The following is a 23404-nucleotide window of genomic DNA, read 5'->3' as shown; positions in this document are numbered from 1 at the left end:
TGGACTTAACAATATCATCAAAGACTTGCAACCCGACTTGGACTTTGACATCAATGACTCGGGACCTGACTCAGACTTTAGTGTGATGACTTGACAATACTTGAGATTTTCAGTGAATGTGTTGAGTAAAACGTCCATCCATCCACTTATCCTCATTAGGGTCGCGGGGGTATGCTGGAGCCTATCCTAGCTGACTTCGGGCGAGAGGCGGGGTACACCCTGGACTGGTTGCCAGCCAATGGCAGGGCACATATAGACAAACAACCATTCACACTCACATTCATACCTATGGACAATTTAGAGTCTCCAATTAACCTAACATGCATGTTTTTGTAATGTGGGAGAACATACAAACTTCACACAGAGATGCCCAACGGAGATTCGAACCCTCTCCTGACTGTGTGGCCAACATGCTAACCACTCATCCACCGTGTGGCCCTTGAGTAAAATGTGTCCCCATTAAAGTATTCAACTAATATTGATCGTTATTATGCCATTTCTAGCATGACAACATATTTTCCCCATTAATGTCCAATCAGGTTAAACAACAAATAGCAAATATGTGGATAACACTTGTGTGTTATCCATATTTCAGTATTTCTAAATACTGAAGTCTTTTTCTGTGACTGAGTCTTGTCACACTGGTCTTATTTTATTAAAAAAAATAAAACAATGAAATATGCATTTATTGTATTTGTCAAGTTTAGTAATGTTACATTAGAATAGCATTTTATTTGAAACTCAACAGGCTGAGGACTTAACTCGACCTGTCTTGTTTTGACTTTACTTGGGGCTTGACTCGAGACTTGAAGTTAAAGACTTTAGACTTGCTTCAGGCTTGCAAAACACTGACTTGCTCCCACTTCTGCTATGTGCTCAATATTGGCCACACTCTCACGACTATCATGAAGGATAAAGATGGAATGTCTACCCGGACATTGTAAGAATAACAAGGAGGTGGTCGATCAACATTCTGTTGATTTCCAAAACAAAACAGGTTACTGTCGGCCAAAGCACGCCACAACAACATCAGCAAACTCAACTGTCCTCTCTGCAAGCACTCACACACGTCTCACGTCACGTTCACAGAGGGTTGTAAATAGTACAGCTTTTTAATGCTACAATACGTAGAAGTACTGACAGGCAGTGTATTGGTGTTATTATTGAGATGGAAAGGTTGCCAGTGCTTTGGCTTTTATTCTTTGTTACTGTTTCATTGAATTCTTGCATTTAACGTTTTGTGCGTTGTATGTCCTTCATGTGTTCCGTGTAACTTAACTTACATCATAGTCTAGGAACGAAAGTACGTAACCGAGGACATCCTGTAATCAATTTATCGATTTCCCCCATGGTTGATCAAAGACACTGAGTCAGAAGCCCTGGGTTGGTTTTGACAGTAGACTTGTCCTGTCAGTCTTTCACAGAGGTGTGGTAAAGATGGCTAGTGGGCACATCAATGACATCCACTTTCAGGTCAATCACAAACCGAGGAGAGTCTACCAAAGTGGTCCTCAAAGCAAATGTAGATGTAGTTGAGAGAGAGAGAGAGCAGGAAACAATGTGAGAAACAAACGCTTCTTGTTAACTGTTGGCGCGGACATGTTAGAAAGAGCTGGAAATGCTGGAGGACAGAGGACAAAAATTACCACACAGCATTACGTTTGGCCTGCACACAGAGCATCGACAAGTGACAGCTATTTATGTATAATTAAGTGCACCGGTGTGCTAACTCAACCCACACCTAAATAATCACCAGGTCAACAAGAACACACAACAATAACAACGTTCAACATTAACTGACTGCAGCTGTCACACATTGCCATCAGACCTCTGTGACTAAACCAGTCTTTCCTGACCACTCCTTCTTCAGGACCAAAGTGGGCAAGATGGACTGGCGCATTAAGCACACATAGATGAATCAAAAGGAAGTGAGGGGAAGAAGCAATATCATCCTCGCCCTCCCAGTGTAAGACTTCCTTCCATCTGCTCTCCAGACTCTTTTTCATTGAAATCAGACTGAGGCCTGCTTCAAGGGATCCACTTTGAATGTGGGCTGCTGATGATAATGCAAAGTGTCGCTATAAAGGAGACAATCTGCAGCATATCCTTGATATGTTTGCTGAAGCGTAAAGACTGATGACAGGAGACGCCTCGCACAAACAAGCTGCTAGAGTAAAAATGCAGAATGAATGACAAACACAACAGTGATGAGTGAGACAGACCTTGAGTGAGTGAGACACTTGGTGTCTCCATAACACTCATTTCTGGTCTAAGCAAGAAAACATACTGTAACATTTTCACGGCATCCTGAGTCAAACATAGCAAACATCACCAGACAAGACATCCTAGCCGGCGCACTTCCGTGATGTTACTGCTGCCAGCGCTTTTTTCCCGCTCATTTTCTATATTAAACAGCAAGGTACTGTATATGTTTATTGGTTGATATTTAGTTTGATATATTTTTTACATTTTACAATAATGTGTTAATTTTGTGTTATTTTGTAAATTGATGGGGGGGTATAACGAGTATCCATCTCATCCCTATATCTAACCCTAACCCTAATCCTAATCTTATTAATATAATAAGAGTCTTATTAACTTTAATTCCTACTTATTAAGGCTTATTACAAGCACCTTTATATAAAGTGCTTGGGTTAACATTTTTGGGTGTCTGGAACAAATTCATTAGATTTACATTTTCTTTGTGAAAATTTGCTTTGGTTAGAGTCCGTTTTGGTTTAAGTCGGACCTTCTGGAAGGGATTAATGACGTTAACCAAGGCACCACTGTATAGATTTTATTTAATCCACAGTTCATTACGTATCGCATTATCATGACAACGTTACACTATTTGGACCAATTGATTTCAGTCATAATTGAACAGGGTTTAATATTATTAATTAATGTGAGCCTGTGTTGCTTAGGCTAATGGATTGTCAATGAAATGTATCATGTATCAAGGTTGGTAAGTCTCAATAATGACAAAAGGGCCGCAATTAACCATTCTTTTCTTAGTCAATTAATCTCAATCTTCTTGTTTCGGTTAATCGAGTAAATGGTTAGACCCTAGGCCTCATATGAATGTGAACCAAACACAGACAGTTACTGGTTTGGTCCGCACTATATCAGAAAAGAGGCAAAAATGTTGATCTGTTTTCCTAAGCCAAAGCTGATGTGTGTAAATATCTTGTTTTACCTAAAGCACAAAGATAATACAATACAGGTCTGCTTTCACGGATGGCTAAGGAAATAATAAAATATTCACAATTGAGAGGCTGAACTCAGAGGGCACTTAAATTTTGTAATCCAAAAAATTATTAATTGAATACCATTTCACTTCACGTTTCACTTTCCTTTTCTTTGACACACTGAAATCAGAAGAGTCTGCCTCATGCTTGAGAGACATAATGAAGGTACTGTAAATAAGTAAACAAAAAAGAACAAAAGTGACGTTGTCCTTCCTCGGTGCAGCGACGTACTGTATTCTTTAGTGTATTCTTTTACCGCTGCTTCTACTGTATACTCAGCCGAATCAAAATATGTCCCCATGCTGCACACTCTCTTCCCTGTAGAGGGTTTTTGTTTGTAAAAAACATCTTGGTCAATATAAACTGAAGCAGCTGTCACAGTGAAATTTTTGGACTGGATTGGCGCGCCATTGAGATTTGCAGTCCACCAAATCCAGTAATCACTCCTTCAGAAAGGCCCTTATTTGCTTCTACTGGAGTGCTCCGGGTTGCAGAGGAAGGTTTGGATTACAACTACACGATATCGCTTCCTGTCGGCTGTGAGCCATCCTGCTGCAAGCGAGGCAGCCCCAGGGCTAAGTGATAACTATCCCTGTGAGGGAGGTGTGTGTGTGCGTGTGTGTGTGTGTGCGTGTTTGTGTGTGTGGGCTGGATGGGGTACTTATGAGCTGGAGATGGCGGCAGATAATAACGGGCCTTATTTGGCTAGAACAGGCAGGACAGATGGACAGATGATGGATATTACAGCTTTGCTAAATAAGGTGCGCAAAAAAAGTCTTTTGGCATCAACACTAAATGACTTAGCTGCCTGAATGTGCTCATCACAAGTTGTGTCTTGCATCAGAAACATAATGCACGCTTTAGAAGTGAAGCAACATGGCAGAGGGTGTAAAGCTGTGATGCTGAAAAGCTGCATTGTTACCTCCACCCCCCGGAGTCAAGAGTATGGTTTGATCCACACTTGTTGGTCTCTTTAAACCACTGAGCCAAGGCCTTGTAAAAGCCTTTCAAATCTGGTGCAGACCGGGATAAAAGTGTGTCCTGAAGATGTTTTTGTCCTTGTCAATGCTTGCATCACATTTGTAACGTCTTACATTGTCATTTGTGTATAAGGAAGTAACCTGCTGAATCAATAAATGAACATTAAAGCACAAATATTTTTTTACACAATTGTTGTTTCACATTGGTTCGATGTGTGACAGGAGTCCTCTGCTGTAAGGACCTACTGCTAAAATTGCTCATCATTCAGACTTGAGTGGGTAAACCTTGTGATTTGTCTTGTTTTTTTATGAGTGCCAGGTCTGTGAGCATGTTACTGGTGTTGTGCTTCCAGAGGGAAGAATGAACATAAATGAGTGTGTCGCTTCCAGGTGGAAATCTGTATTTTCGCTGTCCACTTTTCTCTTCCTAGAGCGCCGTATGTACTGTATTTATTTTTCTATTGTCTCCGGATCACTTGTCTCACTGTCCTCACACTCCTCCACCATTGTCGGTAGCCAGTGTGAGGGAGGGCAAGAGTAACAAGTGACCAGGGGGGACATAACGCTTTTTTTCCCCATAACTTTCACTCATTTCACTGTCCTCTTTATATGGATCTTTCACTCATTTCTGTCTTGTTGCCATGTAGGTCTCACTCGTTCTTCTGTGTCTCTTGTTTCGCTTCTCTCCTGTTTCATTGCCTGTTTCGTCTGTTCTATTTCGCAATGTTTAGTGCAAATGCACTGCAACCGCAGTTCCCTTTCATGCTAATAACACGACTGTCACTTAAAAGCTTGAACAGAGTTTTTCATTGTTTATTCATTCCTCTTGCATTTTTTGCCATGTTAGGAAGGAACATGTTAATTTTTCAATTATCCTAGTTCATTTCAGTTCCTCGTGTGATAAAAAGGCAAAGTTAGACTCACAGAGCAGCAATCCCCCAGTGGCCGCCCGACTTCTTGCCGGCCTCAATAAACAGAGACAGGCCGATGAGGCTGATGGTGGGGGCGATGGCCAGTGGTCCGATGTATTTCAGCACAAAGCCCACCAGCCCCGTCAAGCCCAGCATGATCTGAAGCAACGACGACACCAAGATGGCTCCTTGGATCTGTGAAGGGAATGCACAAACATCCAGCATCATCAACACACATCCATCCATTTTCTATGCCGCTTCTCCTCACCAGGGTCGCGGGGGTATGCTGGAGCCTATGCATGTTTTTGGAATGTGGGAGGAAACCGGAGTACCCGGAGAAAACCCACGCACACACGGGGAAAACATGCAAACTCCACACAGAAATGCCCGACAGAGATTCAAACATCAACACACATGCAGGTTGAAAATATTTCCTTTAAGTTCAACAACCACAAAATTAGGTACACCCTAGCAATCCAACAAAAGATCTGTACCAAAGATAATAATACTCACTTTTGATAGAGGCATTTAGTTAACAATATGTTCTTTGTTGTAGTTTGCAACACTCAACCAGTTCTCAGTAGGATGCAGCCGCAGGACAACCACAAACAAGTCAGGACAATTTGATGTATGAAATTATCTTCAGGCATTTTCCATATGGAGAAGGTCCAAGACTCATGAATTACACAAAACCATAAAAAAACAGTGATTGGTAAATGAATACATCACCAACAGTGTCAATTTAAAGTGAGCATTATTATTTTTTATTTTCGTAAAGTATGGTGGCATTATATTGTAAATGTGTCTAATGTTTTGGTGTCTGAAATGTCACCCACATCAATCTATCAACATAGGAATGTGCAATTTGACACCTACTACTTTTACAGCTACACTTTTACAACGAGAAGACATAAAAAGAGAAAAAATGTTTATGTGGAAGTTACAGGCCTCCACCGAGCACCTTCAAAAGGTGCGGTTGCTCTCACGGGGGGGAGGACTTCTTGTGCAACACTTTGCTGACAGCGACAAAATATACGACCGCAAAATACCTGACGTGCTCGGTTAAGTTAGACCAAATTCCAAAATGCTGATTCATGCACCCTCCAAAACCCTATTTATCTTACTTTTTAGGGGATTTGTGTATTTAGGCATTTCCATTAAAACGAGGAAGTTGGAAATTTTAGACCTCCAGCTAGGGAAAAAAGGGGCAATGGAACGAACACTTGGGGTTGGGAGTTTCCACACCTGGGGAAAATCAATGACAAAAATGGAGCCTGCTTCAGCTAATGCAGCAGTTGAAACAATGATAACGCACTGAGAGACAAGAAAATACTCTACAAAGTGTATGTATTTTCTACTAAATGTCACCTTTAACACTTTCTGAATTTCTGAGTTTCTGAAGTCATGGAAATAGAAGTATTGTCGTTCTTTGCGGTTAATTGGTTCCCAACCGCGATAAGCGAGTTTCCGCAATGCAGGATTTAATAAATCGAATATTTTCGTATGTATGGCATAGAAAACCTGTTTACAATCTTCTAAATATACAAAATATGAAATGTTATATAAAAATATATATACTTTATAAATATATATATATATATATATATATAGATATAAATAAACATGAAATAACACTGATATTGTCATCTTTGCATTTGTATTACCCAATATAGTAGATATAATCCGAGAAAATAAGACATATTAGACACAAATAGGATAACAGACTCACATGTTAGCAGTTCCTTGTTGTTTTTTTCTGAACAGCGTATTTCCCGTGTACTTCCGCCACTATGGCTTTAAATGGCTTTACACTTGTATTACCCAAAACAGTAGACAAAATAAGAGTAAATAAGCTATTTAAAACGTAAATAAAACTCCTGCTCGAGTAGTGTCATAGTAAACCTTAATGACGAGTCCAGTGCCTGTCTCCCCGAACAATTACTGACACCTAGTGGCCAAAGTAGAATACAGTATTACAGTCACAGTTAGGATGCTTCTTCTGCCTTGTATTTGTATTTTAGTTCATTTAGTTACTTAATTTTTATGCTGAAAATGCTTAATTTAGGCCAAGAATAAGTGCAATTTGCTTAAATATGCTTTTTTTTTTTTTTTTTTTACTAATTATAGGCTGCATTCAACCGCAAAACAGCAATCATTTATTCATACATTTTTGAAAACCGTGATAGAGGGAAGGAGCGATGTCCGAACCGTGATGTAGCGAGGTAATGTAATCTCTTCCAGGATAAAACTGTGGCCACCATACAAACTTAATTAATTGACTTTCTAGTTTGACACATGGTTTTACAGAAACGTTCAGTGAGAGCACTGACCTCACGCATTCGGGACATCCACACCTCGTCGCTGTTTTCCATCTGCAGCGGTCTGGTGCCGTTCTGCAAGTGCATGGACAACATGGCAGGCCCTTGGGGGGCTGGACACTGCCACTTGGGCAGAGACAGAATGGCGATGGTGGGGGTGATGAAGCTGAAGGTCCCACCCTGGAGGATTGGCAGCCTACAAAAAGGGTCAATGAGTTGTTAGGTTTAAAGGTTAGAGGTTACTGGACCAGGAATTGGGTATGACCTGGATGTGTCCTGAGGAAGGAGCTGTTAGATTTAATGAGCGGTGTGTCTCGCTGGCTGAAATTCTTCTTTGAAAAAGAAAACGTATACTGTCATATACTATTAATGTCTAGTGAAAATGTGTATGTCACTTTTTTGGGAGCAATATTAAACTGTTTTAACAGAAACAGTGGAAACAGGTGTCCCTAAAATCTGGATATATAATACACACACTGTCACATCTCGTGCCAGGACATCTCTCAAGATTAAAATGTGACGATATTTTTAATTTAGGTGCATGGCTCAGATCAAGGGTACCCTTTGCTGTCTTCAGCTTCACTTGAGTAGTATTTGAAATAGTTGTTCTAACAATGTGTACTATCCCTATCACTCTGACGTTTATAGAGTGAGGAAGCTTACCAAACCATAAATTAAGCCTGTTCATGTTTTTATTTTGCGCAATCACGGCTATGTTGTAAAAAAGTCACTCGCTTGTGTCTTTTTTTTTTCTCATCGGGGTTCAACAGCTGCTGCAGTGGTAATGTGCTGTAGTGATTCTACATTTGATCAAAGTTACTTAAAATTTGCCAGATCAAAATACGATCACTGCGTAAGTCTTCAATCAAAACATGTGATACGAGCGTTTATTTCACAACTTTCTGGTACCTCTAAGCATCAAGGGAACTGTAGTTCTTCTAGCGTAAACAGAAAACTAATCTTCTGTAATCTGCAATCTATTTTACATGTGTCTTTTCATGAGTACACAATAACAGAAATGATTAGTAGTAGCAGCTACGACTGCCGTCATTATTTTAACTTTTACCATTTTTATTTTTTGTTTAAATTTGTGGAAAAAGTTAAACATTTAAAGCGTCATGCTTCGGTCATGCATGCAAAGATATAAAACATTTCAAAATGCACCTGCATTATTTTGTGACTCAGTTAAATAAAAGTCCTATATTTTGTCATTGTATCTGTGTAGGCTCTCAGTCGTACAGGAGTTGTCCATCGAGGGAAAGGCTTCTTGAGACGTCATCTGTACTTCTGTGAAGAAAGTGTTGAACGTTTCGCTCCTCATCCGAAGAGCTTCGTCAGCAAACTAACAAGTGCTGGTAGCATAGGCCTTAAATACAGTAAGAGTGGGCGGAATTGGTGTGCCAACACCCTCCTCCTATTGGTTCCTTACACTAAGACTGGGCGGAGTAATCCTGCCATTAGCACCTCCGAACAAAGGGAAGAGTAGCTCCCTGTAGTTGGGTATGAACGACTCTGATACTGGCTCGTTAGCATCTATTGTACAGATGACGTCTCGAGAAGCCTTTCCCTCTTTTGTCATTGTAGTTTTCTTAAAAGTAATGTTTAAATATTGGCTCGTCCGATGAACCCAATATCGTGTATCGTCTCGTGAGCGTATTGGATGAGTGTATTGTGACACCACTAATAAACACATATGTACAAAAAAGATTTCATGTAATTAGCTAAAAATAAATCATCCAGAAATTATTTTTTTTAAGTAAAATTATTTCAATGAAATAATTTTTTATGAAAAAATATGTAAAATATATTAAAATGAATCAATTAAAATAAATAGAATAAGATAGTTATTTATGTCATATTATCTATTTATATATTATATGGCGTACTTTGGCTTTTTGACTACATACAGTAACTCATTAAAGTTAAATCATCCACAAAATGGATTTCTGCAAACTGAGGATGTTCAACTCGACTTTACACCACCCTGTTTGTTTTTTACTTGTCGTTCCCAAATACCAGCGAGCGCAGTAACGTCACCTATTCCCATTTTGAACGGGTTGCAAAGTAAATAAAGATTAGCTGTTTGATTGTTCAGTGACCAAGTGTTTGCAGGCATCTCGTTTATGTGGTGTTTTGCTTCCCTTGACCTGTGTGGGCTGGGATCTCAGACAAAAGCGTCTATTATTTGCTCAGGTTTCCAGTAAGAGGGCTGCTCAGAGTGGAGCACGGTGAATTGGACTCTATTGTATGCTGTGTGGGAGGCTCCGGCACTAACAAAGAGTATGGATGGATGCATCATCTCCTCGTGGGATTTGCTTTATACGTGAGTGCTTAATAAACCAGGATTTGTATAGAAAAACTGAGGTATGCATTGAGCTGCGTACAGTTCTTATTGACAGTGTGCTTGAGTCGCACAGGAGGGAGCAAGATATGTGACTTCAGGCAAACACAACTCAACTTTGTCTGGGCATGAAGTCTTTTTTGAGAACATGGAAGGTGCGCTGCAGGGAGAACCTGTGTTTACAGTGCAACACTCTTGTCCTTGTGTACGTATGTCTCCATGACAATAGCATTTTTGAGCCTGAAAACTCAATTCCGCATTTGTTCTTTGTGGAAGCATGTCATTTGAAATGTGCACTGTTTTTGGCCAGCAAAACACTCCCTGCTGGCCTAAACACTATCAGAAGCAGTGACCTACATTTACAACTTAAGTTATTGTATTTGTTCCATGAAGTTGTATTAATTTATTCCAGTCTATTATCATTATTTTGTAGCGTGTCTTTTGGCCGCACTGCTTCCAGTTCGTGAATATGTATGTTAGGTTTTTTGTCCAATCAGATTTCAGTTTCTGTGTGTTGCCATGTCAATGTCAATCAGTTGCTGGCCCATCCATCCATTTTCTATGCCGGGGGTATGCTGGAGCCTATCCCAGTGGGGTACACCCTGGACTGGTCGCCAGCCAGGGCACATATAGACAAACAATCATTCACGCTCACATTCATACCTATGGACAATTTAGAGTTGGCAATCTTACTCCAGAGAAACCCGCACGCACGGGGAGAACAAGCAAACTACACAAAGAGATGCCCAAGCGGAGATTCGAACCCGATCTTCTCGATCTCCTGACTGTGTGGCCAACATGCAAACCACACAGCCACCGTGCAGCAAATCAAATTTCACATTGCCTCACAGGGCCAGCCACAACAACGTCCGCATTTTTGTTGTCTAAACCCTTCAGCGGTTTCGCCAGTGCCTGTAAACACAAGTTACCAGCAGAAATGTAAGTCGGTCATACCGGAAACAATGTAACTTGAAGATAAAGGGTTAACTGGGCTTATTGCTTTAGTAATAATGGTATTGTATCAGCCTGGCAGTTATGTAACGTGTTAGAGTTTGGGATTTCCCACTGTCTGTGAGTTTGACAGGCTGACTCCTGTGTGTGTGGGCACGGGTTGAGGAGAAGGGCTACTTCCTGAGAGAACAGCTAGGTTTTGCTGATGTTATTTTGGTGCGGTTTTGGTGCAGTTACCAGTTTTGCTTCAATAAAGAGATTGTTGATTAGTCACCTCCTCCTCATCTTGACAATGTCTGGGCAGATGTTACAGGATTCACACCCAACATGGGAAATGCCTCTCTCTCTGTATGACATGCCATGTTGTACTGCCTTTTCGTATATTATTGATGATTTCTATAATTGTGACATGATAGTGGTGGTATTAAGAGGTGGATTAGGTCGGTTAAGTCCCCACTGAAGGCCCAGGTACCAAATGCACGGCCTGCCACTGCTTCCTGGCCCAGGGTGTGTATGAGCGAGTTCTATCTTACCTGACGCCGACAGCCGTCTGCAGCAGCGTGCTTAGGCCCGACACGAAGAAGATGGTGCAGATGAGCTGGCTTTTGGCCACGTTGTTGTCACTGATGCATAGGGGTTCGGCCAGGATGAGCGGGATGGCGATGATGCCGCCAAATGCCAGCACGTAATGCTGTGGAGGCGGAGAGAGAACAGTTAAAAAAACGACTTGAGCCCAGTACTGACTCCTTTGGCATAACTGGCCAGATGAAACAACTTGGCTGACTCAATCTGACAGGTAGCACAAGCAGTTTTCCATTTTTGGCGGGTGAAAGAGGGAGTAGGCAGTACTTTGGTGTCAAAGTGAAGTCAAACTGTCTATTTAGTCGCGTACCCCTTCAGACATTTGACTTGAAGCTACAGTATGTACCCCCTACTCCTGTACACTTAAAACACATATATTTTTTAATCTTCATTAACATGAGTAATTGGTTAATTAATTTCATAGTAAGTAATACTGATTCAAAATTTAGCATTTTGCATGGTCAAATGTTGATAAAGGTTTGACATGAGCACTGATAAATAGATAAAAAGTATTGGTCCTGCATATCTTTTACTTCAGCCAAATGTTGTGATCCTTCCGTTTCAATGGGTTGAACTTGACCTTCACTTTAGTCCACTTGCAATCACTATGACTTAAGTCTGCACCTTAATTTGATACCAAATCGAAAGGAACGTTTAACAAACGTTTAACAAAACAGTGCGGGGATTGGAACACCAATATTAATTAAGTCTTCAAGATTAAACACTCTTAATGCACAACACAATCATCCACTTGTTCATATATCTCACACAGCAATGGAGAACTTCATGCTCTGTCTCCTTCCCTCTTTCTGCCCCGACTGTGCGCTCTGTGCTGCGAGGTGTTCAGGCGCAGTTGTAATTGTGTGATGCGCTAATTGTTTTTCATTTTTATTCACATACCTCCAAAACAATTGGCATACCCCAGTAGACATTGTAAACATTATAACAACTAAGGAAAGGACGAGAAACCATTCAGCACAGAATTCAGTCAGTAATTGCACATAAAATATTAGGCTAATGCGTAAAGTGCTAAAATACTAAAGCCAAGTAAATAAACAAAACAAATAAATAGCAAAGTAAATTCCGAGTATTGGGGACCACCATAATGGGTGCAAATTGGCTATTTCAAGTTAGCCTGAGACAGGCATATTACAGGTGCAAATGGCATTCAGACATGTGTAAACTGGCAGGGCATTATAGATGTTTTGAGTTAGGAGAAGCACAGCTTTGGGCACAAAGGTGGTCTTTCTCCTCTGAGCTGACAGGCGCCACTCCAACTTTGGGAACAGTATGTGAGAGGGGTCTTGTTAAAGCAAGCCGACATATAAGTTGTTCAAAGACTGTCAACAGAGATCTGAGAAATGTCCCAATTACTTTAGCGCAAACAATCACAGTTTTCTGCAGGTGGTTTCCGTCCTGAAAGCTGATTGAATGAAATGTACAGTATGCATGTACAGTAAGTATGTATGCTGCAGAAGCGACTAATACCTTCCGAGAGGGCATTCACACTTTCCGGTGCTCTGGTCGAGGCCAAAAATATCAAAGTCAATTTGGTGTGGCTCGGTGAAAGTTCACATTTTTTGTCAGCTCTCAAATAATGCTCTCAGTTAAGCACATTCCTAAGGTTGTACCTGGATTGGACGGCATATGTGATGTGTACATTGTCAGACGACGCACCTCAAACAACATTATATTTTCTGGGTCACATTCACTTGTAGGACAAAAAGGATATAAATGATATAAAGAGGCTGACTGAGACCCATCTCTCAGGCGGCTTTGGACCCCCCGTTCGGTCCGGTTTTATTTGGCCCTGGACTGCGTTCACTCCTGACAAAACCGTATTAGCGAAGCAAACGCTGTGAGCAAGTATGAACGCACCCTGAGATTTGACAGTAAGTGAGAAGCACTTTGGTTCCAAGTCAGATGAGTGAAGAGCACCATGATGATACTGCATATGGCAACACCCTCCAGGCAGGAAAAAGTGATCCCACCCCTGATGTTAAGCTTAGGTCTATCTCTGCAGAAGCTGAGCTGAAATGGTGGCTTTGCCCTTCACAGTGGCATCAGTGATCATAATGGTAGATTAGTTTGAGCTCATGGCACAAATTGGACAGCTCTCCAATGATTGAGCACAGTCCCCCTAATATTCACAGGGTCTATCTATTGTAATCACATCAAAAGGCCACAATTTTGCTAAAAAAAATACACCTGTATCAAGGCTAGACCCTTTGTTTACTATCTAATGACACCTTTGGAAAATATCCTGTTGTGTAACTTAAACAAAATATTTGCTTTTACATTATATTCTACTTAATTTGTATCAACGGCAAGCATCAGTTAGCTCCTCAGCTAGCAGCTTATTAGCTAACGTTTTTGACAAACACAGTATAGATGGTATATCAAGAATTTTTAAAAGTAGAATGGGAGGTAGAGCGTTCAGCTATCAGGCTCCTGTTTTGTGGAAGCACTCTGGGGGCGTCAGACACCCTCTTTTTATTCAAAAGTAAACTTAAAAGTCACAGTTTTGATATAGATATAGTCAGCGCTGACCCATTTCTCTTCACTCTCTCTCCCGTGGTTGGTGCTCCCTGCTTTCGGGGCGACAGGGCACTATTGCACTTTGGCATTATCTGCTTATTAGTTGTGGTGAGGCCGGTGATTGCGGTGCTGGGAGCGGACCATTACAGTTGTTGCTGTCATCATGGGACGATTTCCTTTGTTGATACGGCTATTGTTGTGCCCATTGTTCTCTGTTCCCTCCTCCGGTCGCTCAACCTCTCGATCCTGTTTTCTTCCTCTATTCACACTCTGTCCCTCTACTTTGTCTCCCGATGACCACCACACAGAGCCTGGGTTCTGTTCGAGGTTTCTTCCGTAGAAGGAGGTTTTTTTTCATGCCTCTGTCGTCAAGTGTTTGCATCTGTGTCTGAATTTATGGACTAGTGAAGCATGTCCTTCTTAAATGTGCACGTGTCAAAAACCAAGGAGATGATTGTGGATTTTAAGAAGAATACTCAGTCTTCTCACGTGTTGTCATTAATAAGCAGGCTGTTGAGGTGGTATCTTGAAACGGTGCTCCACCACAGGCTAACGTTCAAGTCTCACATAAAAAAGCTCATCAGAGGATGTATTTTTTAATGTGGATAACACTTTTACGGAAATGTTTTATTATTGTTTTATTGAGTAAGTGCTGACTTTTTCTTTTATTAGCTGGTTTGGGCTGCTCACCCCAAAAACAGGAACAGGTTGCTGGGCATCACAGAATTGCTCGCACCACACTTTATCACTTGACTGTGTTATATCAGAGGCGGACTCTGAAGAAGGCTCAGTCAGTCCTTGATGATCTCAGTCATCCGCTGCATGATGAGTTCAGGTTGCTCCCATCTGGTCGCAGATACGGTGTTCCTAAAGGTTGGACCAATAGGATGAGGAAATATTTGGTTCCGGCAGCCACAGTTCTGCTGAATAACTGTTTGTAATGTTGGGGCTGTATTTATTGTTTTTTGTTTTTAATATTAGTATTTATTGTTGGTTTGTTGTCCTTGTGATACTGCTGACTGTGGGACAAATTGCCCCTCGGGGGTAATAAAGTTTACCCTGACCTTGGCATGTGGGGTTCAGTTGGTTCTCCTTCTCAATGTGTACAACTTCTGTTGTGAACTGGCGTTATATTAAAAAGAAATTGCATTGACTTCGTGAAATTACTGTGGTGCATTCTGGGACTTATAATATGAGAGGTGCTGCATAGTCGTCATCCAATTCTAAAGGACATAAAAGGTTATATTGTGGGCCACATTAAAATGCAAGATCAATGTTGCAAAATAATATATAATAATATATAATAATACACACACAAACAGTCAACAAATATTATTATTGTGGTTTTACTCTGCAACATTGCAATAGTGTAGAACTGCACTAAACCTCTAATATTTCAGTTATGGGTTAAACATATTAGGAACGGCTTTCAGTTTGATGGACCACTGCCAACTAAAATAACAAAAATGAAACGAATGTCTCTCTGATAGTGTCAATCAGCAGGGAGCACTATTATTTAGTTGTATAAATAAAGAATATGAGGCATAAACAAGTGAAATTGACATATTTCAACATCTCCTTGATGCTTCATTCCAAACAGCTAACAGATGAAAATTCTTTGTTCCTGGTTCTTCAGTGCAGGCAGGCAGCTAAAAACAAAGCTAAGTCATCCACATCACTTCAAGGCACTTGTCACAATAAGTTTGACCAAGATGTTGAGAACGCGAGGAGATGCACCTGTTTACGCCCATATCACCCGCCTTTTTATTGTGATGTTCTGATTTAAGGCTTGCAGGAGAGGAGGCGAGAGAGAAATGAAAGACAGATGCGTATACGTCTGAGCAGGTTTACAGCGATACTTTTTGAACGCCTGTAAGTCAGCTGGGGCTATAAGTCAGTTTGATAACAGACGACCTCGCATGAGGGCTCCTCGGACCTCCACAGGGATACTGTTCCCGTTGGAGCCTCTACAGCCACTGCCATCCCAGTGTGCCCTACTGATCCCTTGCCAGGGTTATTGCTTGTGAAAGCTTCAGAAGAGATAGAGACCTGAAAAGTGGCCCCTGGTGCAGCTGTCGCTCTCTCTCAGTGTTAGAACCTAACTTCTGACCCTTCTGGACTGTCAACATTCTTTCCTGTCATCACTGAAGTATGAGGGATTTTTTTTTAATAATCTGACTTTTGTGTGCTTTGGATTTAAAACCAAAAGGAAGACACATCACTAGGGATGTCACGATAATCAATAAATCCAATGATAAAAAAAAAAAAAAAAAATTGAAGTTGATAATTTTGCCGGCCTCAACAAATTGACATGTGCATGCATGCGCATTTGTTTCGTTTGTCTTTACCGCACAGGCTGGATGGCAAGAGGGTTCACTCTGCATCTGTCTGTGCACATTGGTGCTCCGGTGGAATTAACGGAAAGAGTGAACCCTCCTCTCACACATTACGTGAGGCGGGGCTACTCGTGAGTGGATACACTAAAAGCAAGTTAGCCTCGTGAACCAGCATACACTAACATGAATGAAAGCACAGAAGCAAAGGCAAATGCCACAGCCGCTGTGTGGGAATATTTTGGTTTTAAACAGAATTTGTTTGTTCGAAAGTAGTGACGAGGAAGGAGGGCAGCGCTGACTGAGGCGGCAAAGTAAATATAAACAAACGTGGTGCGCACTCACAGACAGTGTCGCTTGCTACATTGCAAATGAAATGCAACCTTTCAATACGGTTGAAAAGCCAACATTTCAGGAAATGTTACAAATGTGTGTGTGTGTGTCTAACAGAAACAGGGTTTATTTTTTTTTTGTTTTTGGTTATTATTGTGATTTCTGAAGTTTTGCTAAAAGACACTGATAGTCCATTTTATTTTCATTTTTGTTTTGCCTTTGTTTAATGTATTGCATGTCTGCTTAATTTATTTAAAAGCTCTTGACATTCCAATTACAATGTTAGATACTCTTCAGAAATTAAAGTTTATTGTTTTGATACAATGTTTATGCCATATATTTAATGAAAAAATAGTCTCAAAAAAATGTGTCAATAATATCGACAATAATTTGTAGGACAATTATCGTCCAGCAAAATCTTTTATTGTGACAGGACTAAACGTCACTAGTAACGAGCAGATATCCACTCGAACACCACCACCTATTTTTTGTATTTTTGCTATGAGTTATTTCTTAAATTCAAAAGCATTTCTCACCTTCTTTGTCAAAATACTGGCAGTTGAAACTTTATTTTGCAGCCATGGTCAATAAGAAAGTTGCAACTATGGTAGTTAGCAAAGAGCTAGAGTCAACCGCTGATGACATCATAAAAACAAAAATACATTACAAACACCGTTGTACTCACACACTGCGTTAATAAAACAAGACGCGCGCCACACTGAAAAATACGCTAAGAAGGGCATATGTCAACCGAGGTTCCACTGTACATGTAAATATATTGTTGTTAGTTGTATAATTTACATTGCAAATGTAAATGTGCTTATGAATTTGCCATAAATTCAATGTCATTGTTGCTGAACACCAGAGAAAGTGGAGATTACAGATTACAGATTCACATACAGTTTTAGCAATTAGCATCATTGCTTCTTTGACAAACACCCCGTCTAAAAAGTCCTTCTTTTTCTTAATCAAGAATTGCATACCTCTAAATGAGGCTTTGGTTGCTTTTTGGGAGTTTTTAACTGGTCTCGTGAATAAACATTGCTGTTTGCACAAAGCTGCCTTTAACTCACTTAACTTTCTGCTCGTAGTGAGCTGCCCTGTGGGTAGTTAGCATGGTTGCTTGTGTGAGACGTTGTGAAATGTCTCTCCATATTGAAACGCTTTGTCCTCGCCACAGTCACCCCGCAAATCAGACACACGCATGTTCCTTTCTCATCGGTAAAAAAAAAACAAAAAAACTCTCCCTCCCATTCATCATGAAAATTATGTTTCCTTTCTTTTTTCTACCATCTTTTTGGGGGTCCATCATCTCCTCATCTTCACTGAGCCCGCGAGATTCTTTCCACCATGTTTCTATGATCGCCAGAAACGCTACGTTTTGGTCATGCAAAACACTGACCTTTGAACTTTACTAGGTCATTATATTAAACATATGTAAGTGTGATTTTAAAAGAGAAAAGCAAATGCAAAATTTTGGTAAGTGGTGCTATTTGAGCGATTTTTGCAACAGGGCGGTGGGCGACTCATGTGGTCCTTAGGGGTGACCTCGGGCACCGTGTTGGTGACCCCTGTTCTAGAGAATCAGCAACATCCTCTGTGTGCGTGTGTGTGTGTGTGTGTGTGGGTGTGTGGGTGTGTGTGTGTGTGTGTGTGTGTGTGTGTGTGAGAGATACATGTGAACCCTGCTGGCGAAAGTGTCTATTACACCAATGGCGCAAATAATACTGTTGTACAGTTAAAAATTGTGATCTTACTTATTAGTACAACTAATGTGCTGCTCATCAGCTGATCAAAAGTTTAAAGGACTCAGTAATGAGTAGCTGCTCCATTCTTGTTAATTACCTCAAAAATTGGTTTGGACATGCTTGATGCCAGTGTTTCCCAGAGGTTAGTGGGGATGTTGATCAGGTGGTGAAGATGGCTTCACAGATGGTATCCACTGTCTGGGACTGATGTCCAATTTTTGTCTGCTTTCCTTGCCAGCCATCCCCAAATGTTCGCAATGGGATTTAGATCAGGGGCAGTGGTGGTTCTAGCCATAGGGCCATATGGGCAAATGCCCAAGGTGGCATTCTCTTGGGGGGGGACGCTGCGAGGGGTGAGAGGGCGGGATCCCATTTATTTGTGTTCAGCGCTCATCAAGTCAGGATGTGTGGAAGATGAGCGCCCCCTACAGGCGGGATACTCGCGCCTCTATGCTGCTCAGATGTCGTCAAACGTTCACCACGTGACCAAACCAAACATTATGGGGGGGGCTCACGTCATTGTTGTGCCTCAGCCTTCATGTTAATTATATGGTTAAAAAAGTAAATGACAACAGTAATAAAGAAAATCATTCTTGAAATGATATTCATATTCATTATCATTCCTATTCATATTATTATATTCATTATAACGCAGACCCAGAGTCTCAAACATTTCACTAAAACGTGAAATAAAAAAGAGGGAATTGTGAGTCAATATGAGTCGGTTGAGCCTTGACTGCTAGTTGAGTGACGGTGGGAGAGGACAGGAGGCCTTGCTTATGCAGCTCAACAATCCAACCGCATTCAAAGAGAGAACGTTTTTTTGCCTTTGCCATCAAGAGATCATGACAGAAAATGACATTGAATCCACATTTTTGCCAAGATTTTGGCTTTTAAAGGCTGTGGCCTTAACCTTTTCATCAGCTGATAAAGATCAGCTGCCTATTTCACATGAAATGTTGTTGTTGCTTGTTTGAAATAAATGCTTACGCAAAATGTTTTTTTTTTGTCTCAATCCCATTTCTTCTTTTTGCATTTTGAAGCTGTGCTTAGAACCTCTTTAAGATCCAACAGTGCAAAATGTCAATTCTTGCAATACTTCAACTGGTCTTCAAATTGTAAACAGGAGTGTACTATTAACACTGCTACACTTGTACATTGTAAACTTAAGAAAGCTTTTATGTTGGCCACAGTTTGACCTGGAGCGGATTATTTCTCTTTCCGTTATTTGCAACAGGTATTTATAAATCCTAACAAATGGACCAGTATTCAGTAATATGTTCAAGCCAAAGCGGGTCCACTCTACACTGCACTACACAAATATAACTCAGGCGTGTTCAGGTAGTTGTCTAAAGACATCACATACAGTACATTCTCTAGTTAATGTACATGACCTCTGTACTCCTATGGAGTACAAATCAACACGGGAGGACGGCAACTTTATGGAAAAAACCTTAAGTGTTCAGTCAGAACAGAATTGGAAGCAGCTGTGACGTCAGAGTCACGGGGTGAAAAAGATTGGTTGCACGTCAGGCCTGAAAAATGTATGCAAGATCAAAACGTGAACACGTGAGTAAAAAATGTCTTAGAGTGGTAAGTACATGGGTAAGCTATGCTGTCGTTTATTTAGCAATTTTTATGCTTGAAAATGCTTAGTTTAGGCCAAAAATATGCAAAATGTGCTTAAATATATATGATTTTGGACTAAAAATAGGCCATATTCAACCACAAAACAGTGATGTTTTATTAATTAATATATTTTTGAGAAATCGTGATAGTGGCGAGGGATTACAGTATTCTTTTTCTTCTCTTAACACTCCTTGTTGAGGCTGAGCCTTCTTCTGGAAGAAAAAAATCCAAATGCACATACAGAATGAATCCTTTGTGAGATATACTGAGGCCGTGCACAGTTGGTTCAAACTCAGAAGTTTTGTTCAATTTTTCCAAAGAATATTGCTGAAATTCAGGGGATTGGGGAGGGGTCGCCCACACAGGCATGCGTAACTGACCAAGACGCTGACCTACAACCCGGATCCAGTTCCTGGGCATGGCACGCTGGCTGCCCACTGCTCCTCAAGAGGGTGTGTTACATGCAGAGATGAATTTCACCGTACATTGCATATGTCATAAACAAAGTTAAATTAATATTATTATTATTATTATTATTAATCAGATGTAACTGTTGAAAAATGGTCAATGACCAATCTAGGTGATTGATGACTTCCAGGATGAAGTCAGGGTCATTAACATTTTACGGTTAGAGGGAGGGGAGGGGCACTGCGATGTTCAATTTCAACTAGCAACAACATATGAATCACAATCCAATGTTTCAATGAGTCATTGGTCTGTGATTTCCTCCATTGCTCTATCGACACATATTGCAGCCCTCCTTTGGGAATGAACATGTTGCTAGTTGTCTATTCTTTAACTCTGAGCTGCAAAGATAACGTTACTTGTGAAAAGAATCCTGCCAGCACGTAAAGGGCAAAGGGCAAAGGGCATTCTGCTCGTACATTTCTTGTGACAGGCCACCAGCTGTATGGCGTGAATGATAAATGCATGCAGAAGTATGGCGTAAAGCTGATTTGGGGCTGTGGCCAACAGTGGTGGCCAGATGAGTTTTCAGGTAACATTTGCTAAAATTCCTAACTGTATGCATGTCGGGTTTTATTCTCTCTAACGCCCCCTAGAGGCAGAAAATCAAGGTTTTTGCACCAAAAAACACAACAAAATGTATGTATGGACGTTCCCCAGAGGGGTTTGTAAATCAAGTAGCAAGAGTGAAATGAAGATGAATGTACCTGGAATCCAAGCAGGATGCAGAGGTACCATGGCGGACGATCATTGAGGGAGTAAACCAGGTCCGCACCTGTGTCCACAGTCTCCTGGCGGACCTCCGTGTGCGGCTCCCCAATGAGAGCACCTGGCTGTTCATCACCGTCTTTGACCTTGTAGGGGAGAAACAACATCATTCAATGTACAAAAGCTCCTGTACGTCGAACAACAGCATACGTTTGGAGGCACATTCCAGCCAACAAGACAAGACTTATGGTAACAAAGTAGCCAGAAGTTATGGTTTTGTTTTTATTTGGCCTTTGACATGAAGGAAAGCCTTGGTCCTGTAATCTCAAAATGTTGGCCAAATGAGACACAAATGCCGAGCATATGTTCTGTAATTAAATTGACTTGTGGCATGTGGACGATGGAATTGCATGTGGGCGGGTAGGGAGCCGAGGCTCTCAACAACATACAGTGCTTTGACACCCCCCCACATCACATTGATTGAGCACCTCCGGTGGTCCATCCACACATCCAGCCTGGCCTGGTCTACAGTAACATATGTATTACATATCTCTGCCCTCCCTCTCTTCTCCCTCATTCACATTCCCAATTTCCTGCTTACTGCTTCCAATTAAGACCACAGCAGCCTTATAAGGAATTCTTTAAGAACATATACAATACCATGCAAAATCAATCATTCTGTGTTGTTTTATCAACGTCATAATGACTGTACATAACTAGACTGTCACTCAGTAGGCCCGACTGTCAACAGAAGCATCCGCCCAACACAATCATGGAGAATTATTTTTTTGAAGTGCACAAATCCTTCAAGTACAACCCCGCGACCTCCCTTCCCTCAAAGTCAACACACACTCCCACAACTGTTGTTTACAAATGTCTTTTTCAACTGCAGAAAGGTGCTCCAAAACCTTTCAAAAGCTCCCTTAAATTGCATTTGAATTACATCCCTATTTAGACAATTAAAACTCTGTCAAAAAAACAAATAGAGCGCAGTTAGCGTATAGCCATCAAATAACGTTAGCTTATTTGATCACATGCATTCCATAATGTGGTGTACATAAAGTGATGCTGTAGCTCCATATCTTTATCAGTGGCACGTTTCTTTTCTTCGTCTTTCCTCTTCTTTCTAAATAGTGCACCTGATGGCTTTGACTTCTCTTTTCCATGTTTTGTTGACACAAATTAACGACACTTTATCATCAACTCCCACCATGAGCCAACTTGTAGTCAATGCTAAACCAACTCATATTGACTCACAATTCCCTTCTTTTTATTTCACATTCACATGGTGGAATAACATATATCTCAGACTGCTGGTCTGAGATATAATTAATATAATATTAACAATTAAACATGTTATTTTTTTTTAGCTCTGTTGTTACTGTTGTTTCCTCACAAATAAACAATTTTAACAAAAAATTTACAAATTTGCGGGGACTAAAAATCTCTTAACAAGAAGCTTCAACTTGGGACTTCCCGTTTCCCATATTTTTTGGCAAACTCTCTTTAACGCAGTAGTAATTTATTGACGGACCCTAGCATAAACAACCAGCGGTTAGAGCAGCACTTCCCGTGTGAGCTCCCCGCACAATGACAAAGCAGTCCGGGCACAGTGAGAGGGAACTACCGCTGTAGCTATACGGAGCCAAATATCCAACGTGAAACTAACTTCACCATGGTACACCACGGTACACCGCGGACGTGTCTGCATGGTGGTGTTGCGTTTTCTTCTTCTTGTGGGTGGCAGTAGTCTCGTGGCAACCAGCTTTAAGGTGCATTACCACACCTACCATGTTGGAGTGTGGCCCAGAATTACGAACGTTATACAGCAACCGGATCAGCCCGATCTCGTGGCGGAAGCTGCTATTATCAGATCATCAAAATACAGCAGCTGTCCCGATCCTGAAGATCGGATCGGGACAGCCCTAGCTTCAATGGTTTTCAGCTCAAAACACATCAACAAATCTCCCCTTTACTTTGATAGATTATCCAGATCTTGAAGTAGACCTTGAAGATGCCTTTTGAGCGAAATGACCCTCTTAAACCCAGAGTATAAGCGGTTAACATGGAGTCTTTTATATCATTAACACTGACTCACTTCTTTTTAAACTTGTTGACTTAAGAATGTTAAAGTGATACTTTTATGGATTTATGGAATATATCCGTTTTGTTAACATTTCAGCCTTAGTTAAAGTCTATGTTTTTTCTTTTTTGCACCTCATCACCAAGAGTGATATTATCTTTGCTTTAAATTCAAATGTGTGATTGTTGTTATGGTGCCTTTTCCAGAAATGACTTTCTTCATGCAACTGATTAGCT

At 40.8% G+C, this 23404-nt stretch overlaps 1 protein-coding gene across 1 annotated transcript in view; it reads right to left on the bottom strand.

Annotated features, from left to right (window-relative positions):
* Positions 1-23404, bottom strand: part of si:dkey-106n21.1 (solute carrier family 23 member 1) — a 97056-nt gene that overhangs the window by 56500 nt on the left and 17152 nt on the right. Inside the window, exons 2-5 of the mRNA XM_054777333.1 lie at positions 21085-21231; positions 11283-11440; positions 7470-7653; positions 5153-5334 (exon numbers count right to left, since the gene is read on the bottom strand). Of these exons, the coding sequence (XP_054633308.1) occupies positions 5153-5334; positions 7470-7653; positions 11283-11440; positions 21085-21231 (671 nt within the window). The remainder of the gene's footprint in view (positions 1-5152; positions 5335-7469; positions 7654-11282; positions 11441-21084; positions 21232-23404) is intronic.

The sequence above is a fragment of the Dunckerocampus dactyliophorus genome, chromosome 5 (genome assembly GCF_027744805.1).
Source record: "Dunckerocampus dactyliophorus isolate RoL2022-P2 chromosome 5, RoL_Ddac_1.1, whole genome shotgun sequence".
NCBI classification, from domain to species: Eukaryota; Metazoa; Chordata; class Actinopteri; order Syngnathiformes; family Syngnathidae; genus Dunckerocampus; species Dunckerocampus dactyliophorus.
This window is presented reverse-complemented; position numbering and strand designations above follow the sequence as displayed.